General features: G+C 58.4%; 1 protein-coding gene across 2 annotated transcripts in view; it reads right to left on the bottom strand.

Annotated features, from left to right (window-relative positions):
* OTOF (otoferlin) overlaps nt 1-18,496 on the bottom strand; it is a 133,474-nt gene extending 114,978 nt beyond the window's left edge. The window contains exons 1-2 of one of the 2 annotated variants that reach the window (XM_051615857.1): nt 18,190-18,496; nt 3,901-6,527 (exon numbers count right to left, since the gene is read on the bottom strand). In XM_051615857.1, the coding sequence (XP_051471817.1) occupies nt 5,644-6,527; nt 18,190-18,472 (1,167 nt within the window). In that variant the 5' untranslated portion in view covers nt 18,473-18,496 and the 3' untranslated portion in view covers nt 3,901-5,643. Of the gene's footprint in view, nt 1-3,900; nt 6,528-18,189 lie in introns of those variants that run through there. The other variant, XM_051615858.1, reaches the window with a different exon arrangement.
* Nucleotides 18,497-20,653: the final 2,157 nt, after the last annotated feature.

The raw sequence follows: 20,653 nt of genomic DNA on the forward strand, positions 1-20,653 counted from the left end.
AGGGCAGGGAGTGATGGGATGAGGGGGAACAGTTTCAAGCTGCAAGAGGGGAGATTGAGATGAGATCTGAGGAAGAAATTCTTTGCTGTGAGGGTGGGGAGACACTGGCCCAGGTTGCCCAGAGCAGCTGTGGCTGCCCCATCCCAGGCAGTGCTGAAGGCCAGGCTGGATGGGGCTTGGAGCAACCTGGTCTAGTGGGAGGTGTCCCTGCCCATGGCATGGAGTGGGAGCTAGATGATCTTTAATGTCCCTTCCACCCAAACCAGTGTGGGATTCGATTTTTTATAGTATTACTCCAAGAGGTGGCTGCTCGCACACAACCCTTTAGACATGAACAGTTGACCAAGAGTGAGACTGGGACTGGATCCAGCTGCCCCTGGGCTCCTCTTGGAGAAGGAGGTCAGAGCACAAGAGGGTCCTCTCAGAACTTCCTGACCCCACGAAGGACAGTCCCCAGCCACCTGGCAGACTCGTACCCTTTTACATGACCCCCTGACACCCAGTGACAGATTAACTCTGTGAGTGGGGTTCAAAGAAACCGTTTGCACGAGGCTCAGGGCACTTTTTGTCACAGCTCCCCCCACCGCTGTCCCTGTGCCCGTGTCCCCGGTGCCCCGCTCGCCGGCTGGCAGTGCAGTGCCGGTGTCCCCGTGTCCCGGTCTGTGTCCCCGTGTCTGTCCCGCCGTCAGTCCCCTCTGTGTTCCCGTGCGTGTCCCGGTGTGTGTGTCCCCCGTTATGTCCCCGTGTCCCCCGGGCGGTGCCGGCAGGTGGCGGTGCAGGGCTGGGCTCCACCACCCCGGGATCGGGCCCCCACCGCCCTGCCCGGACTAACTCAACCCGGGACTAACCCGGGACTAATCCCCGATTAACCCTGCTCTCACTAACCACCCCACCCAGGCTGGGACCGACACTCGCCCCCCAAGCCCTTTGGGCTCTTCCCTGGCTCCGGGGCCTCCCCTCCTGTGACCCCCGCCCCAACCGAGGGGTACCGGGGGGGGGGGGGGGGGGGTCCCTCTACACCTGGCAGGGCTCCCCAAACACATCCCCCCCACCCCGGGCCTCCAACTCCCCCCCGGGCCCCTCCGCCAGCCCGTGACAAATTGTTTTTCCATCTGACGTCAGCCCCGGCGGCCGTGACCGTGGGAGGTGCCGGAGGCGGCGGGGGGAGTGGGAGAAGGAAGGGGGTGGGGGGGAGTGTCCAAGGGCCTTGGCCAAGGCTGTGGCGATGGGAGTTAACCATTCCCGAACCGGGGAGCGAGGGAGGGCACCGTGGGACAGGGCGCGGGGGGGGACACATCGGCTGCTGCCCTCGGTGCCCCCCAGGGATGCTGCGGGGGGGGCGGGGGGGAGAGGGCCGAAGGTGGTCCCGAATGGCGGGTGTGATGGGGAGGGCATCCAGATGTGTGGGGGGGGACCGAAATGTGTCCCTGGAGGGGGCGGGGGGGGGTGGGGGTGTGATGGGGAGGGAACCCAGATGCCCAGATGTGTCCCCAGGGGAGGGATGTGATGGGAGGGGACCCAAACACCTGCTGGCTCCACCCGTGGGGACACTCGAGCTGGACCAGCTGGGCTGGGCAGGGAGGGCAGGACAGCTAGGGGTGGTCCCTTGTGTCCCCCCGTTCTTGTCCCCTTCCTGCAGCCCCGGGATGGGTGAGTGTCCCAAGGCCACATGGGCACCCGGTGGCAGAGCCGCCGACTTCGGTGTCCCCTGCGTGATGCCGAACGCGTGTGCCCACCCGGTGCCAGCCCCACAGAGACATCTACGTGGGGCCCATCCAGGGTCCCCAGGGGGAGGAGAGGGGACATTAGGGACACCCAGCCCCCCTCGCATCCCGCCACCAGAGACCAGGAGGAGCAGGGAGGGGTGACAGAGTGGGGACAGTTCCCAAGCTGGTTCAGCTGGCTGTCCCCATCCCGCGGCCGCATCCGCGGCACCCCGCCCACATGTCCTCCCGGATACGGATCCAGGTTGGGGACAGGAAGAGATGACCCCCAACCTGTCCTCAGGGTCCCGGGTCCACCAGGACCTTCGTGTTGTCCTCAGGAAGGATCCCAGTACAGAGCAATAGAGACACTGAGGAAAGGGTGGAGGTAATAAATATAAGGTTCCCCCTCCCCCAGGAGCATCTGCTGGAGTTTTAAGGGATTTAAGGGAAAACAAAAACACTTAATAAACCTTTTTTAAATTTAAACCCCTATTTACTGAAAATTGCTTTAGAAACCAAAGCAGTGCGAGTTTTAATTTATTCTTCTTTCTTTTTTTTAATTTTCTTTTTTTTCTTTCCTTTTTTTTTTTTTTTTCCATTAAACCCCCATTTTTTCCCACTTTCCTCTGCTTCCCACCCCCTCCCTGGCCCCTTTTCATCAACCTTCACTCCTCATTCCTTTTTCTCCTCTTCCTCACACTTTGGAGGAGGCAGCAGGATGAGTCCCAGGGGCTGAGTTTTCCCCACTGCTTAATTCCAGGCAGGAATTTTAAGTTGCTCCAATGGACTGTAAATATTTGGGCTAAGGCTGACAAGGAAAATTTAAATGCTTTGAGAGGGGGGGGAAAAAACAACCCAATCACCCAGATGAGGCAACAGGAACAGGTGGTTCGGGATGTCCTAAACTCCCTGGGGCAGAGAGTAAATGGGGGACCTTAGAGCACCTTCCAGGACCTGAAGGGGCTACAGGAAAGCTGGGGAGGGACTTTTGACAAGGGCAGGGAATGATGGGATGAGAGGGAATAGTTTCAACCTCAAGAGCTTGAGATGAGATATTACCCATCTTCATGGCCCTTTGCTGGGGTCTCTCCAGTATATCCATGTCTCTGGTGGACTGGGGAGCCCAGAACTGTATTTAGCACTCCAGGGGTGGCCTCACCAGTGCTGAGCAGAGGCAAACGGTCCCCTCCTTTGACCTCCTGGCCATGCTTTGCCTAATGAAGCTCACAATCTCCTCAGCCTTCCTTGCAGCAAGGGCACGTTGTTGGCTCATGGTCTATTTGCTGCCCACCAGGCCCTTTTCTGTCAAGATGCTTTCCAGTTTGGTGACCTTTTCTATATGGGGTTGTTCCTCCCCAGGGGCAGGACTCTGAGCTTCTCCTTGTTGAACTTCATGATGTTCCTCTCTGATGGCTTCTCCAGGTCCCTCTGGCACCTCCACCCCTCTCAGCCCGATGTCACCAGCAGCCTCCCAGCAGTTCCACCCCCAACCCATCAGTGACTTTGTCCCCAGTGCTGGGCAGGTTGGTGGCTGTGTGCAGAGGGTTGGGAGCCTGAGGGACCAGTTCCACCTTGGGAGCAAGCTGGTTTTATACACTTAAAAGCAGAACAGCCCAGAGCTCTGCTGGTGGCCCAAGCCATGGAGACTACATGTTCCCCTGCATCCTGGTCCATCCTGGCCACCAAATCCCCTTGGACGTTTGGACCCAGATGTCCAAGCATCATTTGAGGTACCTCCAGCTTTTCTCCTTCTGCCTGTGCCTCAGTTTCCCTATCCCTGTTCCCCCGAGTCACACAGCAGATTGCAATGATTGGATTCTTCTTGGCTTTTCCATGGAGTGGAGGGAGGTCTGCAGCATGAGCAAAGGCTGCAGAGAAGTTCCTATGGGCAGGAGTAGGAGGGATACAGCTCTGCTGGTTTTGGGGAGCAGTTCCTATGGGAAAAGCCACCACAGAGCCCCCTCTCACCTTGCACCAGAGTGTGGTGGTGGGATGGGAGAGGCAGGTCAAGGTCCTTCTCCTGCCAAGCCCACCAAGGGATGCTGCAGCCCTGGAAGACCTCAAGGCCAATCCTCTCCCTCCCCTCCCTTCTCCCTCATCCATAGGGAAAAGTCCTGAGACAGGGAAACAAGAGGTTTATCCCTAGGGAATCTCCCTGCAGAGCGTAGGTGATGGAACATGGAGCCACCATCCAGGGACGTCCCCCAGGGGGACCTCCTCATCCTCACCCAGGGAAAGAGCCGAAGCCGTGCCGAGCTTTGTCCCAGCTTTTATTTCTCTCTCTCCAAGGGATGTGATTTAAGGATACAAATATACTTTGGCATGAGAACCAAACCCGGGGTGGGGGTGGGGACACGACACCACAGATCCCACCGATGCCCAAGGACGAGAAAGATGCAAAGAGTGAAAAGAAATTCCCTGGAATCACCAACATTTCCCCCCCCCCTCCCAAGACTCCTTTCCAATAGATATTTATAGATTGATATAGATATTATAATGTCATTTATAATAAATATCCTCTCTGATATCTAACAGTATGTACAGGTTGTCAAGTATTAGAAATAAATTGGGGGGGTTTGGTTTGTTTGTTTGTTTGTTTGTTTCTGATAAAGAAAAGAGATGGGCTGGGTGCCTCAGCTGTCCCCAGAGTCCTCCTGGTACCCCTCAAAAAGGGACTGGTACGTGTCCCAGTATCCCCAGGTGTCCCCAGGTGATGGGACAGCCTGTGTTTTGGGTCCTTTGGGTCTTGGGGTGCTCCCCATGGGGCTGCCCCAGGGATGGAGGGGGGCAAGGAAAGAAGTTTTCATTCCTGTTTAGCCATGACAGGGTGGCTGTGCTGGAGGTGACTCCTGGGATGTCCCCAGGGAAGCTACCAGAGCATTCCCTGCTCTGGGCTCTGGGGTGTTGGGGTGAAGGGGACCTGGGGGGGGGATGAGGGTGGAGGAGAAGAAAAAGAAAGCTCCTGCTGTGGAGGAGGATAGGGATGGAAGTCCGAGGGGATGGCTCCGGATTTCCTGCTTAAATCCTGGGAACACCCGGCTTCCCTTGTCTAAAAGGGCTTAAAAATTTATTTTTTAAAAGTGTTAAAATTTTTTTAAGGGTTAAAATTTAAAAAGGGTTTAAATTGTTAAAAGGGTTTAAAATGAAATCAGGATTGGAATTTTAAAAGGGTTAAAAAAATAATAATAAAAAAAAGGGTTAAAAATCAAAAGGGTTCAGATAACCCCCAGCAGCTCCCGGGGGGCTGCCCTCCGAGTCCCGGCCGGGAATGTCGGCAGCCTACGTGACTCCCGGCTGGTTTCCTCCTGGTGGATGCGGGCGGCAGTGGCAGAAGCTCCGTCTAAGCCCCTCTTAGCCTGGTTTGCCCATCGAAGCGTGTTCTCCTCTGCTGCCGCATCCCTCACTGCCCCCTGGGACAGGCCACCGGGGCCAGAGGGGGCAGAGGGTGGAGGAGACGGGACCCCCTGGCACTGGGAGCTGGTTGGTGCTGGGAGCTTCACGGCTTCTTCTCCCCGTGTCCCACAAGGTCTTTGGTGACCCCACAGTCATGGTCATGGCTTCACACTTTGGGGCTGCCATAGGGGGTCCCCAGAGGTATCAGGGCTGGGCAATGCAGGTGTTGTGTGTCCCCCACCCCAGCAGGTTAAAACCTTCTCCAGCTCATTAAGTTTCACATTTTTGAGGAGTGGTTTTTGCAAAACAAATAGAAAATAAAATTAATTTAAATTAAAATAAAATAAAAGCAAAACTGGCAGTTTCTGCTCCTGCATCTCTCCCAAGTCCCAGCAGAGGAGCATGGGTCTCCCCCTGGGGGTGTAGGGGTGTCCCAACCCACTGCCTCCCCCATCCATGGCCAGCCCCGGGGGTGGCTTCCTCTGGTCATGACCAAGAAAGGCCAAGGTGGGGGGTGGGCAGGGAGGCAGGGTGTGGAGAGGGGCTACACGGAGCTGCGGCGCTTGGTGAGCCCCTGGAAAGCCGCCAGGCTGTGGAGGCCAGTGGAGACGGAACTGATGGCCGAGCGGCGGGCGTTGCAGAAGCACCTGTTGGAAGGAGTCTCTGGGCAACGGCCAGGGGAGGAATGGCTCTGCTCCACACAAGTATCCGAGGTGGAGAGATCCCTAGGGATGATCATCGGGATGGAGTACTGCAGCTTCTCCCGGCTTTTGTACCACAGGCACGAGCACATGGATTGGAAGTGGAGAACCTCGGCGTAGACGTTCCGAAAGCCACCCCCACCACCCCCTGCTGCTGCTGCCGGCCCGGCTGGGGTGGGGTCAGTGGGGTGGATGGTGCTGGCCTGGCCGTTGCGGGTGAGCAGAGCCCGATGCTCGGCATCCCGCTTCTCGTCCTCGGCATTCATGGTCATGAAACGCAGCACCACCAGGTTGAGGAATGCCCCGATGACTGTCAGGCCTGTCAGGATGTAGACGAAGCTGAAGGCCACATACTGGGGCTTGTTCTGGAGGGCTTCGTCTTTCTGCAGGGCCACATAGTCCCCAAAGCCGATGGTGGTGAGGGTGATGAAGCAGTAGTAGTAGGCATGGAAGAAGCTCCAGTGCTCGTAGTAGGAGAAGGCAGCTGCCCCGATGCAGAGGGTACTGATGCAGGAGAAGAACCCAATGGTGACCATGTTGGCCATGGAGACCTCCGCCCGCCTCATGCCAAGGCACTTCTTGATGCGGTGAAGGAGGTACCTGACGAAGGTGTTGATCCTCTCACCCAAGCTCTGGAACATGACGAGGGTGAGGGGGATCCCCAGCAGGGCATAGACCATGCAGAAGACCTTCCCCCCCTCCGTGCTGGGGGCTGCATGGCCATAACCTGGAGAGCAAAGCCACAGAGCTAGATCAGCTTGGTGGTCCCAGGAGTGAGGGGGAACAAGGTGTGCAGAACCTCAAACCACCCCCATGACCAAGTGACTGGTGATGCCAGTCACTGAGTGCTGCCATCCTCACCCCTAGGGCCAAGGGGGGAAGGGGCAACTGGCTGTCACCCACCAGCCACCAGATACTTCTACATCTCCAAATGAAGATGTAGGAGAAGATGCTGGAGAAGGGGGAAATCCCCTCAGCTTGTGAGGAAAGGAGGTTGGGGGTTGGTGGAAGGTGGTGGATGAGGTCCTGCATCCCTGCGTTGGGGTGGGAGCAGCTGGGGGAAGCTTGGATGGACCCTGGTTGGGGTGAGGGGGACGTTCCCCAGACTTGGGTGTTTGGATATCAGAGTTGGCTCTTCCTTGAAATCCCCAACCTGGGAAATTCCTCACCAGCCAGGTGGAGAGGGGCAGGAGATGGGGAAAACTGGGATTTTTAAGGAATCAAGAGAAAAGTGTGGACAGGTCCTCCCTGTCGCCTCAGTCTCATGTCCTCATGTTCCACTGCCCACAGTCCAGGGGCAGCCATGGGAAATGGGGGAACATCTGTGTCCAGACCAGGGGCCCATCTGGGTTTCAATTAATCTCCTGTCTGCAGGAAACCTGTATGGATTGGCCTGATGCTAGTAGATTATTCCTCCCTGACGGGCCCTAGGTTCCTGATCCAGTGGGATGTGGGGGGCCAAGCCAGGCTGTCCTGGAAGCCATGCAGGGCCTGGGCTGCCAGAGCTGCCCTCCTCACCGGGCACCCACTGCTCTCCATCCCCTGCCCTTCACCTGTTTCTGCCCCTTGCCTTTCTCCTTTTACTCCTTTCCCTCTCCCTTTCCCTTAATTTATTTTTCCGGTTCCCTTTCTTTCTTTTTTCCTTTTCCTCCTTTCACTTTCCCTTTATTTTTCCCCATTACCTTTCCCTTCCTCTTTCCCTTTCCTTCTCCCTTTCCTTTTCCTTTTTCCTTTTTCCCCTTCCAGCACACCAGCTGAGCAGGAGGCTGAGGGCAGCCAAGGACTTTTACCCAGAGCCAAACACTTCCCATGGACCTCGAGAGGGGCCAAGCCAGGGCTGGGGGTGCTGGCATCGCCTCACCCCCCACAGCACCCATGTCCCCAAGGCCTGTCCTGGCCATTAACCCCGGCCCAGCACCCACTGCAGCCCTGAGCCTGTGGGACCAATGGGGGCTCTGTTGGATCCTGGCTGATGGATGTGGGCTCCCTCACTGAAAACCATGCCATGGTCCTGGGGGGAAAAGGATTAAGCTGGGCTGGAGTGAGGAGAAAACAAGGATAGAACATCACCAGAGAGCATCACCAAAGAGTGTCACCAGAGCATCATGGAATCATCGTGGAATCCCAGACTGGTTAGGGTTGGAAGGGACCTTTGAGCTCATCTAGTTCCAACCCCATTCCTTGGGCAGGGACATGTCCCACCATGCCAGGTTACTCTGAGACACATCCAACCTGGCCTCCAACACTGCCAGGGGTGGGGCAGCCACAGCTGCTCTGGGCAACCTGGGCCAGTGTCTCACCACCCTCACAGCAAAGAATTTATTTCTCAGATCCCATCTCAGTCTCTCCTCTTGCAACTTGAAACCATTTCCCCTCATTCCATCACTCCCTGCCCTTGTCAGAAGTCCTTCCCCAGCTTTCCTGGAGCACCTTCAGGTACCTGAAGGCCACTGAATCACGGGAGATCATCACCAGAGAGCATGGCTAGAGCATCACCCGGGCAACACTGCTCTCAGCAGTGCCCATGCTAGCCTGCCCCTTCCCTCACCAATGGCAAAGAAGGCTGCTGCCTGCTGTCCCCTCCCCAGCAGCAGAGGGGACACCAGGACACCTCACCACCTGCCTATCCGTGGATCCCACAGCAAAGTCGGATGGCGCATTCCCAAACCGGAGTGACGTCCCACTGTCCCGGGGACAGTCACCGACCCCTCGCCCTGCCCCTCTGCCTGTCCCTGCCAGCCACCTCCATCCCCTTCCCACCAGCCACAACCTCCCCATTCCCTCCCCAGCGGCCAGTGGGGGATGGGATTTGAGGCTGCCAAGCCTGGAGCACTGTCTGGCAGCCCCGGTCCTGCCTGCCCCTGCCTGCTCCTGCCTGCCCAGCGCCCGCCACTATATTTAGCCCCGTTTCTCCAGGGAATGGAGTTTATGAGCTCTCGCCGTGCGTCCAAGCATCTGTCAATCCGCCAGCCCTCTCGTTCCCGGCTTTAGCAGGAGCTGCCTGAGCTCTGGCACGTCTGAGGCTGACAGGAAGGTCACGGGGATACAAAATCTGGGAGAAGAAGACCTTGCGAAGGAGGGGAGATCCCCAAATCCCACTTGAATCTGTGGTTTCATCCATGGCAGGAAGGAAACATGTTGGAGAGGAGGAGTTGGATCCCAGAAATGCGGCTGCCAGGTCCAACAGCAGCCCTGTTGGTCCTGCTGCAGCATGGATGGCTTTGTGACAGGTCCCAAAGCTTCCCATCCCACTCCCTCCCTGCAGAAGGGGCTCAGCATCCCTGCTCCTCTCCATTCCCCAACCCAAAAGCTCCCTGTGAGGTGGGTGCTACTCCAAGGGATGTCCCAGGAGGAGTGATCCCAAGGGAAAGGCAGAGTCAGGGTGCTCTGGGCAGGGTGCTGCAAGCAGGCAGGGAGTACAGAAGGGTGTCCCCAGGGAGAAGCTATGACATGTCCCCAAGGAATGCGGCTGGCTCATCTCCTTTTTAGGGCTACAAAAGAGCAGGAGTGGATCTGGCGGCTACTCCAGGGAGCAGGTGCAGGGCTGGGTTGGCCCCTGGCCTGGAGCAAATCCCAAGCTGTCGGGAGCGATGGATGGCAGGGATTAGCAGGGCAGCTGCTGGGGATGGGAGGACGAGGGGGGGACATCACAGGGTGTTGGGGGGAAAGGACTCGGAAGGCCAGGAGAGGTCCCTGGGAGGTAGCACTCGGTGCTGGGGGATGCTGAACCCTCCAGGGAGGGGATGGAGAGATCTGGGGCAGGCAGTGTGCCCAGGAGGCCAAGAAAGCCACCAGCATCCTGGCTTATATCAGCATTAGTGTGGCCAGCAGGACCAGGGCAGGAATCGTCTCCCTGTGCTCAGCACTGGTGAGGCTGCACCTCAAATCCTGGGATCAGTTTTGGGCCCCTCATGACCATAAGGACATTGAGGGGCTGGAGTGTGTCCAGAGAAGGGCAAGGGAGCTGGGGAAGGGTCTGGAGCACAAGTCTGATGAAGAGCAGCTGAAGGAACTGGGCGTGTTCAGCCTGGAGAAAAGGAGGCTGAGGGGAGACCTTCTCACTCTCTGCAACTGCCTGAAAGGAGGCTGGAGCTGGGGCAGGGGGTTCTCTTCTCCCAAAAAACAAGAGACAGGACAAGAGGAAACAGCCTCAAGTTGTGCCAGCAAAGGTTTAGATTGGATAATGGGAAGGATTTCTTCATTAAAAGGGTTGTCAGGCCCTGGCCCAGGCTGCCCAGGGCAGGGGTGGAGTCCCCATCCCAGGGGTTTCCAAGCCACGTAGCTGTGGTGCTGAGGGACATGGTTTAGTGGTGGCCTTGGCGGTGTTGGGGTAACAGTTGGGCTCAATGATCTTAAAGGTCTTTTCCAACCACAACGATAACTTGGTTCCATGGGGGGACCAAGGGAGGGGATGCAGATTCCCAGCTGATGACAGGGGCTGGGAGCCAGGCTGGGGTGCTGGGTTATGAAGCAGTCAGGAAACCAACTCCTGCTTTATGAAGCTGGTGCAGGGAAGTGGGTGCTGGCAGTGGGTGACAGCTGGTGGTCATGAGATGTGGACACCTCCACACCTGGGCAGGAGCCTTGCATCGTGCTGCCAGAGCCAACACTCTTCTCCAAATCAGAGGTTCCCAGGATCTGTGCTGGGCACAGGGTAAGTTCCTCCTGGCATCCCCCTCATAGCCTAGGTGTGTCCGCTGGGCAGATGCATGGCCTTCCGAGCCTGGGACTAACCCAACCCTGGTCCTTACAAGACTGGGATGAACCCAACTCTGGTCCTTACAAGCCCACACTCCTGGAGCAGACCCCAGGCTTGCAGCTGGCCAGAACAATGGTGAATGCACAGTAACCTCACGCTCCCAAAGCCTTTGAGCACCCAAAACCCAATCAAATCCCAAATCCCTGAGCCCCCTGGGTGCCCGCCCTGGGCACTCTCTTCTCCTGGTGGAAACCCTTGGGGTGCCCCAGAGGTGGAGGCAGTGGGTTGGCAGCATTCTTCTCCTCCTTGTGCCACCCTGAATCCTCCTGCCCCATTGCTCCCAGTAAGAACCAGCATCCTGCTCCACATTTAACTGTCACCCATTTCCTTCTCTGCCCCCTGTGTGACAGGAGCTTGGTCTAGGTACAAATGGGACTCAGGCAGTGCCAAGCTCTCACCATCTCCTGTGGCCAAGAGCCACCAAGGTTATGCCCAGTCCTGCCAGTTAACCAGTGCTGGGACTGAGCTGGGGACCACAGCTGTACCCTAGGCTAGGAGGGGAACCTCGATGCTGCCTGGGAGATGTCCTGTCTCCGCAGGGACACAGCAAACAGGCAGGCAGGGAGCGGCTGGGAAAGGCGGCAGGTGGCAGTGGCAGCAGCAGTGACAGCCTGTCCCGAGCAAACACGGCCCTGGCATCGAGGGACACAGTGCTGCGTGGGGACACACGGGCCCTGCAATGCCTCTGTCCCCTCCATGGACAGGGGGGGAAGGGCTTGTCCTGCAGGGGAACATCTCCCGGCAACGGCGAGAGGCAACCGGAACAGAGGGACGGGAGTTAGGGCTGGGCTGAACTTGCGGGATGTGGAGCTGGAGCGAGCCCTGGGGACCCACAGCGCCCAGGGTGACCCTGTCCCAGCTGAGTCCTGGTCCAGGAGCAGGGACTGTCCTCACTGCGCCTTCGCCACGGCAGGAGAAAGGGCAGCCACCCAGCCATCCTCTCACCCTGCCCTCTATCCCTACGTTCATCCCCTCCCTCCTCTAACCCCCACCCCCCAAAACACAGCATTGGGGTAACCCCCTGCCCCCATTACCCTGTTACCCACTCCCATTTTCTGCATCAGCACCTGCGCCTCTGCCACCCCCCTGGTCCCCACATCACCGTGACACCCTCCCCCCAGATTTGTCCTAGATATTTTTTTTTTTGGGGGGGAAAGGTGTCCCCCATCCCTACCCTACCCCTGCTGCAGCAGGTTTGGGCAGGGGGCAATCAATGCCTGCCCTCCGTCCCGTCCCGTCCCGTCCCGTCCCGTCCCGTCCCATCCCCCGCCAGGTATTGCTGCCTGGAGGCGGGGGCCTCATCCTGCTGTAGCGGGGGGTCAGGGTGGTGTCATGGAAAATCCTGCCGCCAGCCAAGTGCCCTGTTTGCGCCAAAACTGGCAATTTTTCCCTTCAGCCTGGGGCCCTGCCAAGCCCCTTCCCTCCCGCCCTCGCCCAGACCCCCCCCCCCCCGCTCCATCCTTCCCCTCCTTCGCCAAAAAGGGGGATGCAGCCAGCACCACCCCCCCCCCCCCCCCCTCAAGGGGCCCTGCGGCAGAACGGGGATAGATACCACGGTGATGGGCACGGCTGGATGCTGGTGGATCAGCCCCGGAGGCTGATCCTGCTCGGTTTTTTTGTGTTTGGGTTGTTGTTGTTTGGTGCGGCTTTTTCCGGGGGGAAGGAGGCACCCCAAAACCCCATGGGACCTGCGGCTGGGAACACCCCCCTGCCCCGGCGAGGGGTCTGTAATAAGAGCAAAGGTACTTGGCTCCGCTCCTGTCCGCACCCGCGCAGGGAAAAGGGGCCCCCGGGGGGGGGAGTAATAAAAAGTCATTTAAGGCCTTAGGAGCCATTTGTGGCTGCCAGGAGCTGCTGCCCCGGAGAGGGGACACGGGATGGGGACTGTCATCTCCTCCCTGAGGAGCTAAAGGTCCTGAGCCCTTGGCTGCAAATCTCCTTACTCCAGGGCTGCTTCCTGCCCCTTTCCCCGGGTCAAATCCCGCTGGTGTTCAGGCGGGAGAGAGGTAGGGGCTGTGTGCTGCTCCCCCTTCCCAGAAAACGGGGAGGATTCGCCCCCGGTTTTGGCGCAGAGCAGCGCAGAGGCTCCGCCGTCTCCCTTAATGCGCCCGGGGCCTCCCCGGGGAGAGCAGGATGCGGCCCCTTCCTCCCGGACCCCTGGGTGGTTCGGGGAGCGAGAAACCACTGCCCTGCTCACCAGTAACACACTCCAGCGCCCAGCACCCTGCACCAGTAACACACTCCAGCACCCAGCACCCTGAACCAGTACCACACGCCAGCACCGTGCACTGTGCACCACTAACATGCACCAGCACCCAGCATCACGCACCAGTAACAAGCCCTGTGCACCAGTAGCACACACCAGCACCCAGCATCATGCACCAGAACCACGCACCAGTGCCCAGCACCGTACACCAGTAACGTGCACCAGCACCATGCACTGTGCATCAGCACCATGCACCAGTGCCAGGCACCACGCACCAGCACCGTGCAGCAGTTCCCAGCACTGTGCACCAGTAACGTGCACCAGCACCATGCACCAGTGCCAGGCACCGTGCACCAGCACCGTGCAGCAGTTCCCAGCACTGTGCACCAGCACCATGCACCAGAAACCAGCACCATGCACCAGAGGCAAGCACCATCACCCAGCCCCATGTGGAGCCCCATTGCCCCTCACACCCTCTCTCCTTCTCCCCCTCTCTGCAGCCCCCCACCCTCCCTGCTCGTCTGCTGCTCCTTCTGCCTCCCTCCTGGCTGCAATTTATCCCAGGTGCCATAAATCCTGTGCCTCATCACCTCACCCCCAGAGCTGCTCCAGGAATATTCCAATGGATTTATCCATCACCGAGCAGGATCTCCCAAGACTCTGGCACCCATCCAGCCTCCCCCCACCAGACCTGACAGTGCCCAGCTTGAGAACCAGCCCTGGGGCTTGAGATATTTTTTTGGGGGGGAACAAACAACAAGAACAACAAAAGACAACAACAAAGAACCCCACCAACAAATAAACTGGGGGAAAACCAAACCAAAACAGCAACAAAAAAGAAATCACAATCAAAAAAATGCCAAAGAAACTGGGGAAAAAAAACCCCAAAACTCAAAGAAATTTGGAAAAAAAAACCCAAATCCAAAGAAATTGGGGAAAACAAAACCAAAAGCAAAACAACAAAAAAAAAACGGGGAGGAAACAATCCCCAAACCCAAAGACATTGGGAAAAAAAACAACAAACCTGAAAGTCAAAGAAACTGGAGGAAAAAACCAACCAACCAAACAAAAAACCAAAAACAAACAAACCCAACACCGCACATAAATTGGTGGGTTTTTTTGGCAGGGGTGATGAACCCTTGTGCCCTCAGAGCATGTCTGGGGCATTTGGACCTTGCTCTGAGTCGAGGGGGGGAGGGGGTCGCTAATGGAGGGGCTGAGTTCAGAGGGTCTCTGAGCTAAATCCTGTGGGGGAGGATACATGTGCTAACTCCACCCCCCGGGTTTGCTGGAGCATCCCGGGAAAAGGCTCTGCCTTCCCTGAAACGCACATCACAGCTGGGAAGGGCTCAGGGACTGCTCTGGTCACACCATCTCTTCATCCAGCCTCTTTCCACTCATTCCTGCCACAGGGATCAGTGCGTTGCCCTCATTAGGTTTCAGAGTGAACACTGCAACCAGCGATCCCAGCGTACAACATGGGATGGTGGCAGGGGGTGGCCTGATGGCTAACTGGGGAAGTCAGGAAAGTGATCCTGAGTGGTCCCGAGCTCTCAGTGCCACTTTCCAGCCCTGGTACATTATTTCCCTCAGGCACACTAACTCCAAAGCCTATCAATGGCACATTAGTGCCAACATAATTTCCACTGTTGTCCTTTTTTAGCAGGCAGGGATGGTCCAGGGTGGGAACAGAATGCCTGGAGGCAGCAGTTGTCCCATCCTGGGCTTACCCCCCACCCCGACCGTCCCCACCACAGCCCCAAATCTGCTGTGACCCACTCCCTGTCCCAGAAGTGGTAGCTCCTGTCCCCCAAGACATTTCCTTGTGCTGCATCCTGGAGAACCCAGGATGCCTCCCACCAGTGCTGATACTAGGAGAGTTGTGCCAGTACTGCTGGCAACCAATGTGGCTGAGGGTGTGTGTGCTGGGTTGTCACCATATCCTTTCTCCATGGAAAGGGCTTCCCGCCAGAAGAGATGCCACGGATGTGACTGACTAGGGACAGGAACAGTGTCACTGGGGGAGGAAGCCTAGGGATGGGGGTAATGAGGTGATGTGGAGAAGAGGGTCAGTGAGGACCTGGTCTCACTCTGGGGTCTCCTGGCCTGGGCAGGGTCCCTGCTCCCTGGATAAACAAATGGGCTGTGACAGATGGTGACACTGTGGTGGCATTTGCCACCTGCCCCGGCCCACATGGCCGCTCAGTTCTCTGCACACAGCGAGGTTGGGATGTGTTTTTTGGGAGCAATTCAGAAAAAGCCATCACAGACAGCCCTGGAGCATAGAGGTCTCTGGGTGTGGGGTCAGAGACCGAGGTGACAAGGGGACACGTCCACCTGTGCCACACTAGACAGTGGGGTGAACCGGGGAGGGCCTTTGGAGCAGTGCTGGGAGCATTGCTCACCTCCTGCCTCTTTTTCCAGATAAGGGAGAAAAAACAAACCAAAACCAACAAAAACTGACCCTGAAGTGTAAGAAAAACTTCTCAAGTGGGACCCATCGCCTTCCCAGATCTGGAGCACAATGGGGTTCTTCCCCATCCCCAACAGGAGTTTTCCAGAGGGGCTGACTGGTGATTTCCTGGAAAAAAGTCTTTCCCCCCCACACTGGAAAATCCCATTTCATGGCAATAATGGGATTTGCTTTCCTCTCCTGTGGCTTCTGGTGGTTTCCCTCCCTTTGCTACTTCACTTTGTCTCATCCAGCAGCCCCTGAGCTCCTTTGCAACCTGCCTGCAAAAATGCGTGCCCTCAAAATCATCTGGTTTTGGTAAAAACAACATTTTGGTGCATATTTATGTCTGTGCCCTTTCCCCACCATGCACCCTTGAACATCACAGAGAGGCAGAAGCTCCGAGGAGCAAAAGACACCTGCAGAGCCATAAATCCCAGTTTGGGGACATCCCTCAGAGCTTCCCACCTTCTCTGGTGCCACTGAATATGTATTTTTGGGGACTAGGTATCATCACTCCAACCCCAGAGGGGACCCTGATCTCCTGTGTCCAGCCCAAAATGAGATTTCAAGTTGGTTTTAATTTCGCTTTGGCTTTTTGTTGTGGTTTGGAGTTTTTTGTGGGATGTGATGACTGCATTGGGGCTCAGCCACCCTCAACTCCCCCTCCTCCATCCCTCCCGGGCTGGAAGCATCTGCAGGCAGTGCAGGGAGCTGGGTGGGATGTCCCTGGGGTGTGACAGGGCAAGAGGGCCTGTCAAGACCGTGCCCAGCAACCTGGCTTTGTCCCTGTCACTGCAGCATCCTTTGTGCTGGCTGGTGAGACGCCGCTCACTCCTCTCCCCAGCCCCCCACGCACCCCCTTGCCCTGCTCCTCCTCCCGCTCACGTCAAACATAAGCTGCTTGTCTTCACTTCCAAAGCCTTTCCCAGCTGCTCCCACCAGCCCCGGAAAAGCCAGACCCTGCCTCAACACTGCCTGTGGCCTCTCCAGCACCAGCATCCCAGCCTGGAGAGCCAACAGAGGCCCCCAACGTCTGTGTTTCAACCCAGAGAGCCAACAGACACCCCAGCACCTGTGTCTCAGCTCTGGGCACACAGAACCACCCCAACACCTGCGTCTCATCCTCGAGAGCCAACAACCACCCCAACATCTGTGTTTCATCCTCAAAAGCCAAGAGTCACCCCAACATCCATATTACACCCCCAAAAACCAACAGCCACCCCAACATCCCTTGTCTCAACCCTGAGAGCCAAGAGCCACCCCAGTATCTGTGTTTCATTCCCAAAAAACAATAGCCACCCCAACACCCACATCTCATCCCCAAAAGACATCAACCACCCTAATGCCTGTATCTCAGCTCCAGGAACCAAAAGCCACCCCAACACTTGCATCACAAACCTGGTGCCCCACCAACTCTCCCACCCCTCCTGGTGATGGCACCAGGGCCAGGCCGGTCATGTGGCATCACAGTACAGCCACCAACTATCCCCTGTCCTTCCAGACTCTCACAGTGCACTGAAGATGGGGCACTCTGGGACAAGGGCACTGTGGGTCAACCCAGGAGCTCTATTGAGGGGACCCAAAGGACAAGATGGGTTGACAATGTGACTGGGTGAACATGCAGAGCATGGAACCTGGGAGGAATGACGCAGTGGCTGCTCTCCCAAAGTGGGGGAGCATCCTGGGCTCCCTTGGGTGGGCTCAGGGCAGGGAGACCATCCTGAGCACTGTAGGGCCGGAGTGTCCATGCAGGCAGGGACACACCCACGTGTTCCCCCCCCGGGCTGGGTGTCACACGAGGCTGGGAAAGGCAGGAGAACCCTGTCCCCAAGAGATCTTCCGCTTCCTTCTCCTCCAGGGAAGGGGTCACCCGAGGAGATCACTTGTCCCACAGCCCCACTGTGACCCCCCCCGAGCACCTGCTGTCCCCCCTCCTCCCATCCCTGCCAGACTGCCCCCCACCCCCGCCTCGCAGGAACCTCCTTTCAGGGCTGGAAAAGGGGGTACCGGCTCAGAAGCCACCCCCCCCAAACTGCCGGGGGGGGGAGGGGAGTGGGGCTGTGCAGGGGAGTGCTATGCAGGGGTCCCCAAAACTAGGGGATGTGATGGTGGGGAGAACAGAGACCACGGGGATGAGTGGAGGTGCAGGTAGGGGGGTGTCCCAGGGCAGCGGAGCCACCGGCAGCCCTTGCGCTACCGGGATGGGCGACAGCAGGAGGATCCAGGGGGGAAATTCCCGGGTACGGAGGAGCCGTTCGGGAGCGTCGCCCGGATATCGGGGGGACGGGCGGAGGTCGGGCGGGGATGCGCGTTTTGGGGATGGTGATGATGGCAAAGAAGCCTGGCGGGGGTCGGGTCCGAGAGGCAGGGAAGCCTTTCGGGAGAGTCACCCCGATACTACGGGAACGGGCATGGGGCGTGTAAGGGAGTCCGGGTGGAATTTTCCTGGTGGCGGAGAAGCCGGGTAGCCACGATACCACGGGGACGGGCGAGGGGTCCGGGCGCGGGTTTCCTGGTTCAGAGGAGCCGGGCGGGCGGGTTGCCCCGACACCGACTGGGATGGGCACGGGGGAGGGGGGGGGAATGGCTCAGGAGCGGGTTTCCCGGTTGCGGAGGGGGTAGACGAACGGGTCGTCCCGATCCCGCGAGGGTGGGCAAGGGTTTCCCGGTGGCAGAGGAGCTCTGGTAGCCCTGATATCACGAGGATGGGCGGGAGGGGAGGTGGTTCTGGAGGGGTTTTGCCGGTGGCGGAGGAGCTCCGATACCGCGGGAACGGGTGGCAGGTTCAAGAGGAGGTTACCCGGTAGCGGAGGAGCCCTGCGGGAGGGTCACCCCGATACCACGGAGGTGGGCGCACTGGGGGACGATCTGCACGGAGCCAGTACCCCGTAACCGGGAAGCAGGAGAAGGTCTCTGGGGACATCAGGAAGCACTGGGGCGGTGTGTGGCGGGGGTGGGGTAAGCGGTACCTATAGTAGTGATGACGGTGATGGCGAAGTAGAAAGACCCGGCGAATTTCCACTGGACCCCGGCCTTGTGTGGCTTGAGCTTGAGGACAACCCACTCGAGTTCGCGGTAGCTCTCAGCGCTGAGGTTGTATTTGCTCTTCAGCTCCTGGCTCTTGATCTCCAGCCTCCTCCTTTGCTCCGTTTCTTCCTCCGACTCCAGCGCGTCGAAGACGGCGGCTCCCACCAGCAGGTAGGTGAAGGTGCATATGATGAGCGCCAGCGTCCGCACGTTCTGCCGCTTCATGGTGCGGGGGCGACGGCGGGGGGCGGCGGGGGCATGGCGGCGGCGCCGGCGGCCGAGGGCCCGGGCGGGCGGGTGGAGGGATGGAGGGACGGAGGGATGGAGGGATGGAGGGATGGGATCGGCGCGGAGGAGGAGGGGGGGCGAAGGGGGGGGGGCGGGGGCTGGGGGGTGGAGAGGGGGCGGAGCTGTCCTTCAGCACCACCGCCCCGCACCGGCACCGGGACCCGCACCCGAACCCACCCACACCCGCACCACTACCGGCTCCCACACCTGCAGCCGCACCGGGACCCGCACCCGAATCTCCCCGAACCCGCACCGGGACCGGGACTGGCACCCGCACCCGAACCTACCGACACCCACAGCGGGACCAGCACCCGCATCCGCACCTACCTACACCCGTGCCGGCACCCGCACCCGGGCCAGGAGCCGCACCCGAACCTACCCACAGCCGCACCGGACAGCAGCGACACAGACACCCGCAGCGGAACCGGGACCTGCACCGGGACCCATACTGATAGGGACACTGACACCCACATCCACACTCGTGCCGGGGTCTGCACCAGAACCGGTATTGACACCCGCACCCGAACCTACCTGCACCGGGACCGGTACCGCACACACACTGGTACTAGGCACACCCCTGCTTGCACACGCCTTCACACGCAGGCACAGGTGTACACATGTACACAGCCACACTTGTGCACACATTCATACATGTATGAACACGCATGTGCACACATAGGCATGCTCACACGCACACATACACACCATGAATGTGCACACCCATGCATCCATGCTTGCACACACACATGTACACACGTGTGTGCACATACGTGCTCTCACACTCAGGCCCACGCATCCACACCCCTGTGCACATGCAGCCCCTTGCCCACAGTTGCATGCACACTCCTACACACATCCACTAACCCACACGCAGTCACACATGTCCCACTCACATGCTAGTCCACACATGTCACACAGCAGCCCTGCAGCCCCTCCCTCTGCAGGGATGCTCATGCATGTGCACACACATCCCACATCACACATGATGCCACACTCTTGCATGTCTCACATATGCATGACCCACCACCAACCTCCCCAAACACGCAGACCCCTCGCAGGGTGGGCATGGGGCAGCTTTGCCATCAGCCTTTGGCCTCTCTCCTTCTCAAGGGACATGGAAGGGCTGTTGCTGTTATTCCCACACCAGTGTGCAGGGAAAGGCCAGATCCCAACACGTTCTGGGCAGGGGACAGGGTCTGAAGTGACCACAGTGGCATAGAGGCTGTTCCAGGGGTATCCTGGCACCAGCATGTGCTCCAAGGTGGAAATTCCCTGCTCCATCCCTGACAGCTTCAGGAAAAAGGCTCCAGATGCCAAATTCCTGGCTGGAGGCAGGGATGGCTTCTGTCATCTGGAAAAGGGAATGATCTCTGTTTGGCCCTGGGGACACATTTCGTCAACCGCTGTCACCCGAAACGAGGGACAATTGTGCTTTGCACGTGTGCTGGCACCTCAAGCGAGCTGGTGGCAAGCAGTGACGTGTGTCACCGAGGCAGGACGTCTGGGTCCCTACAGTCCCTGAGGGGTTCCTCTGCTCCCTAGGGGGTCCCTCCGGTCCCTGGCATGTCCCTTTGGTCCCCAGGGCATCCCTCCAGCTCCTGGAGTGTCCCTCTGGTCCCCGGGGTGGGGTAGGGGGGGGGGTTCTCTAGTCCCTGGTGGGTCCCTCTGTTCCCCAGTAGGTCCCTCTGGTCCTTGGGGTGTACCTCCCACAGCATCGCTGCAGGGTGTCCAGCATCCTGCTCCCAGCTGGGCCCACCCCTGCTGCCTCCCATCTCCTTGTTGTGTCCAGATACATGAAGATGGGGACAAGTCTTGCCCCAAGGGGACTCAAAGGCGAGTGACAGTGCCAAAAGGGCTGTCAGGGACAGGAATTATTTAATGTCACAGTCTTGGCTGCTGTGACGCAAGGCATTGGGGAGGGGGTGATGCTTCATGGTCACACAAAATTAACTCTCAGAGTGGGCTTCCCAGGGGACCATACCCCATGCCAGGAGGTCACAATTGCCCTTCTGGGCTCCCTGCTCTGTTTCTGCCCATCTTTCAGGAATATTCAGGTTTGATGTTTAAGTTGAGAGGGTGGACAAGTGCAAGAGGGGAGAGGGGGAAGAAGCCAATGTG

Source organism: Apus apus, chromosome 3, assembly GCF_020740795.1.
Source record: "Apus apus isolate bApuApu2 chromosome 3, bApuApu2.pri.cur, whole genome shotgun sequence".
NCBI classification, from domain to species: domain Eukaryota; kingdom Metazoa; phylum Chordata; class Aves; order Apodiformes; family Apodidae; genus Apus; species Apus apus.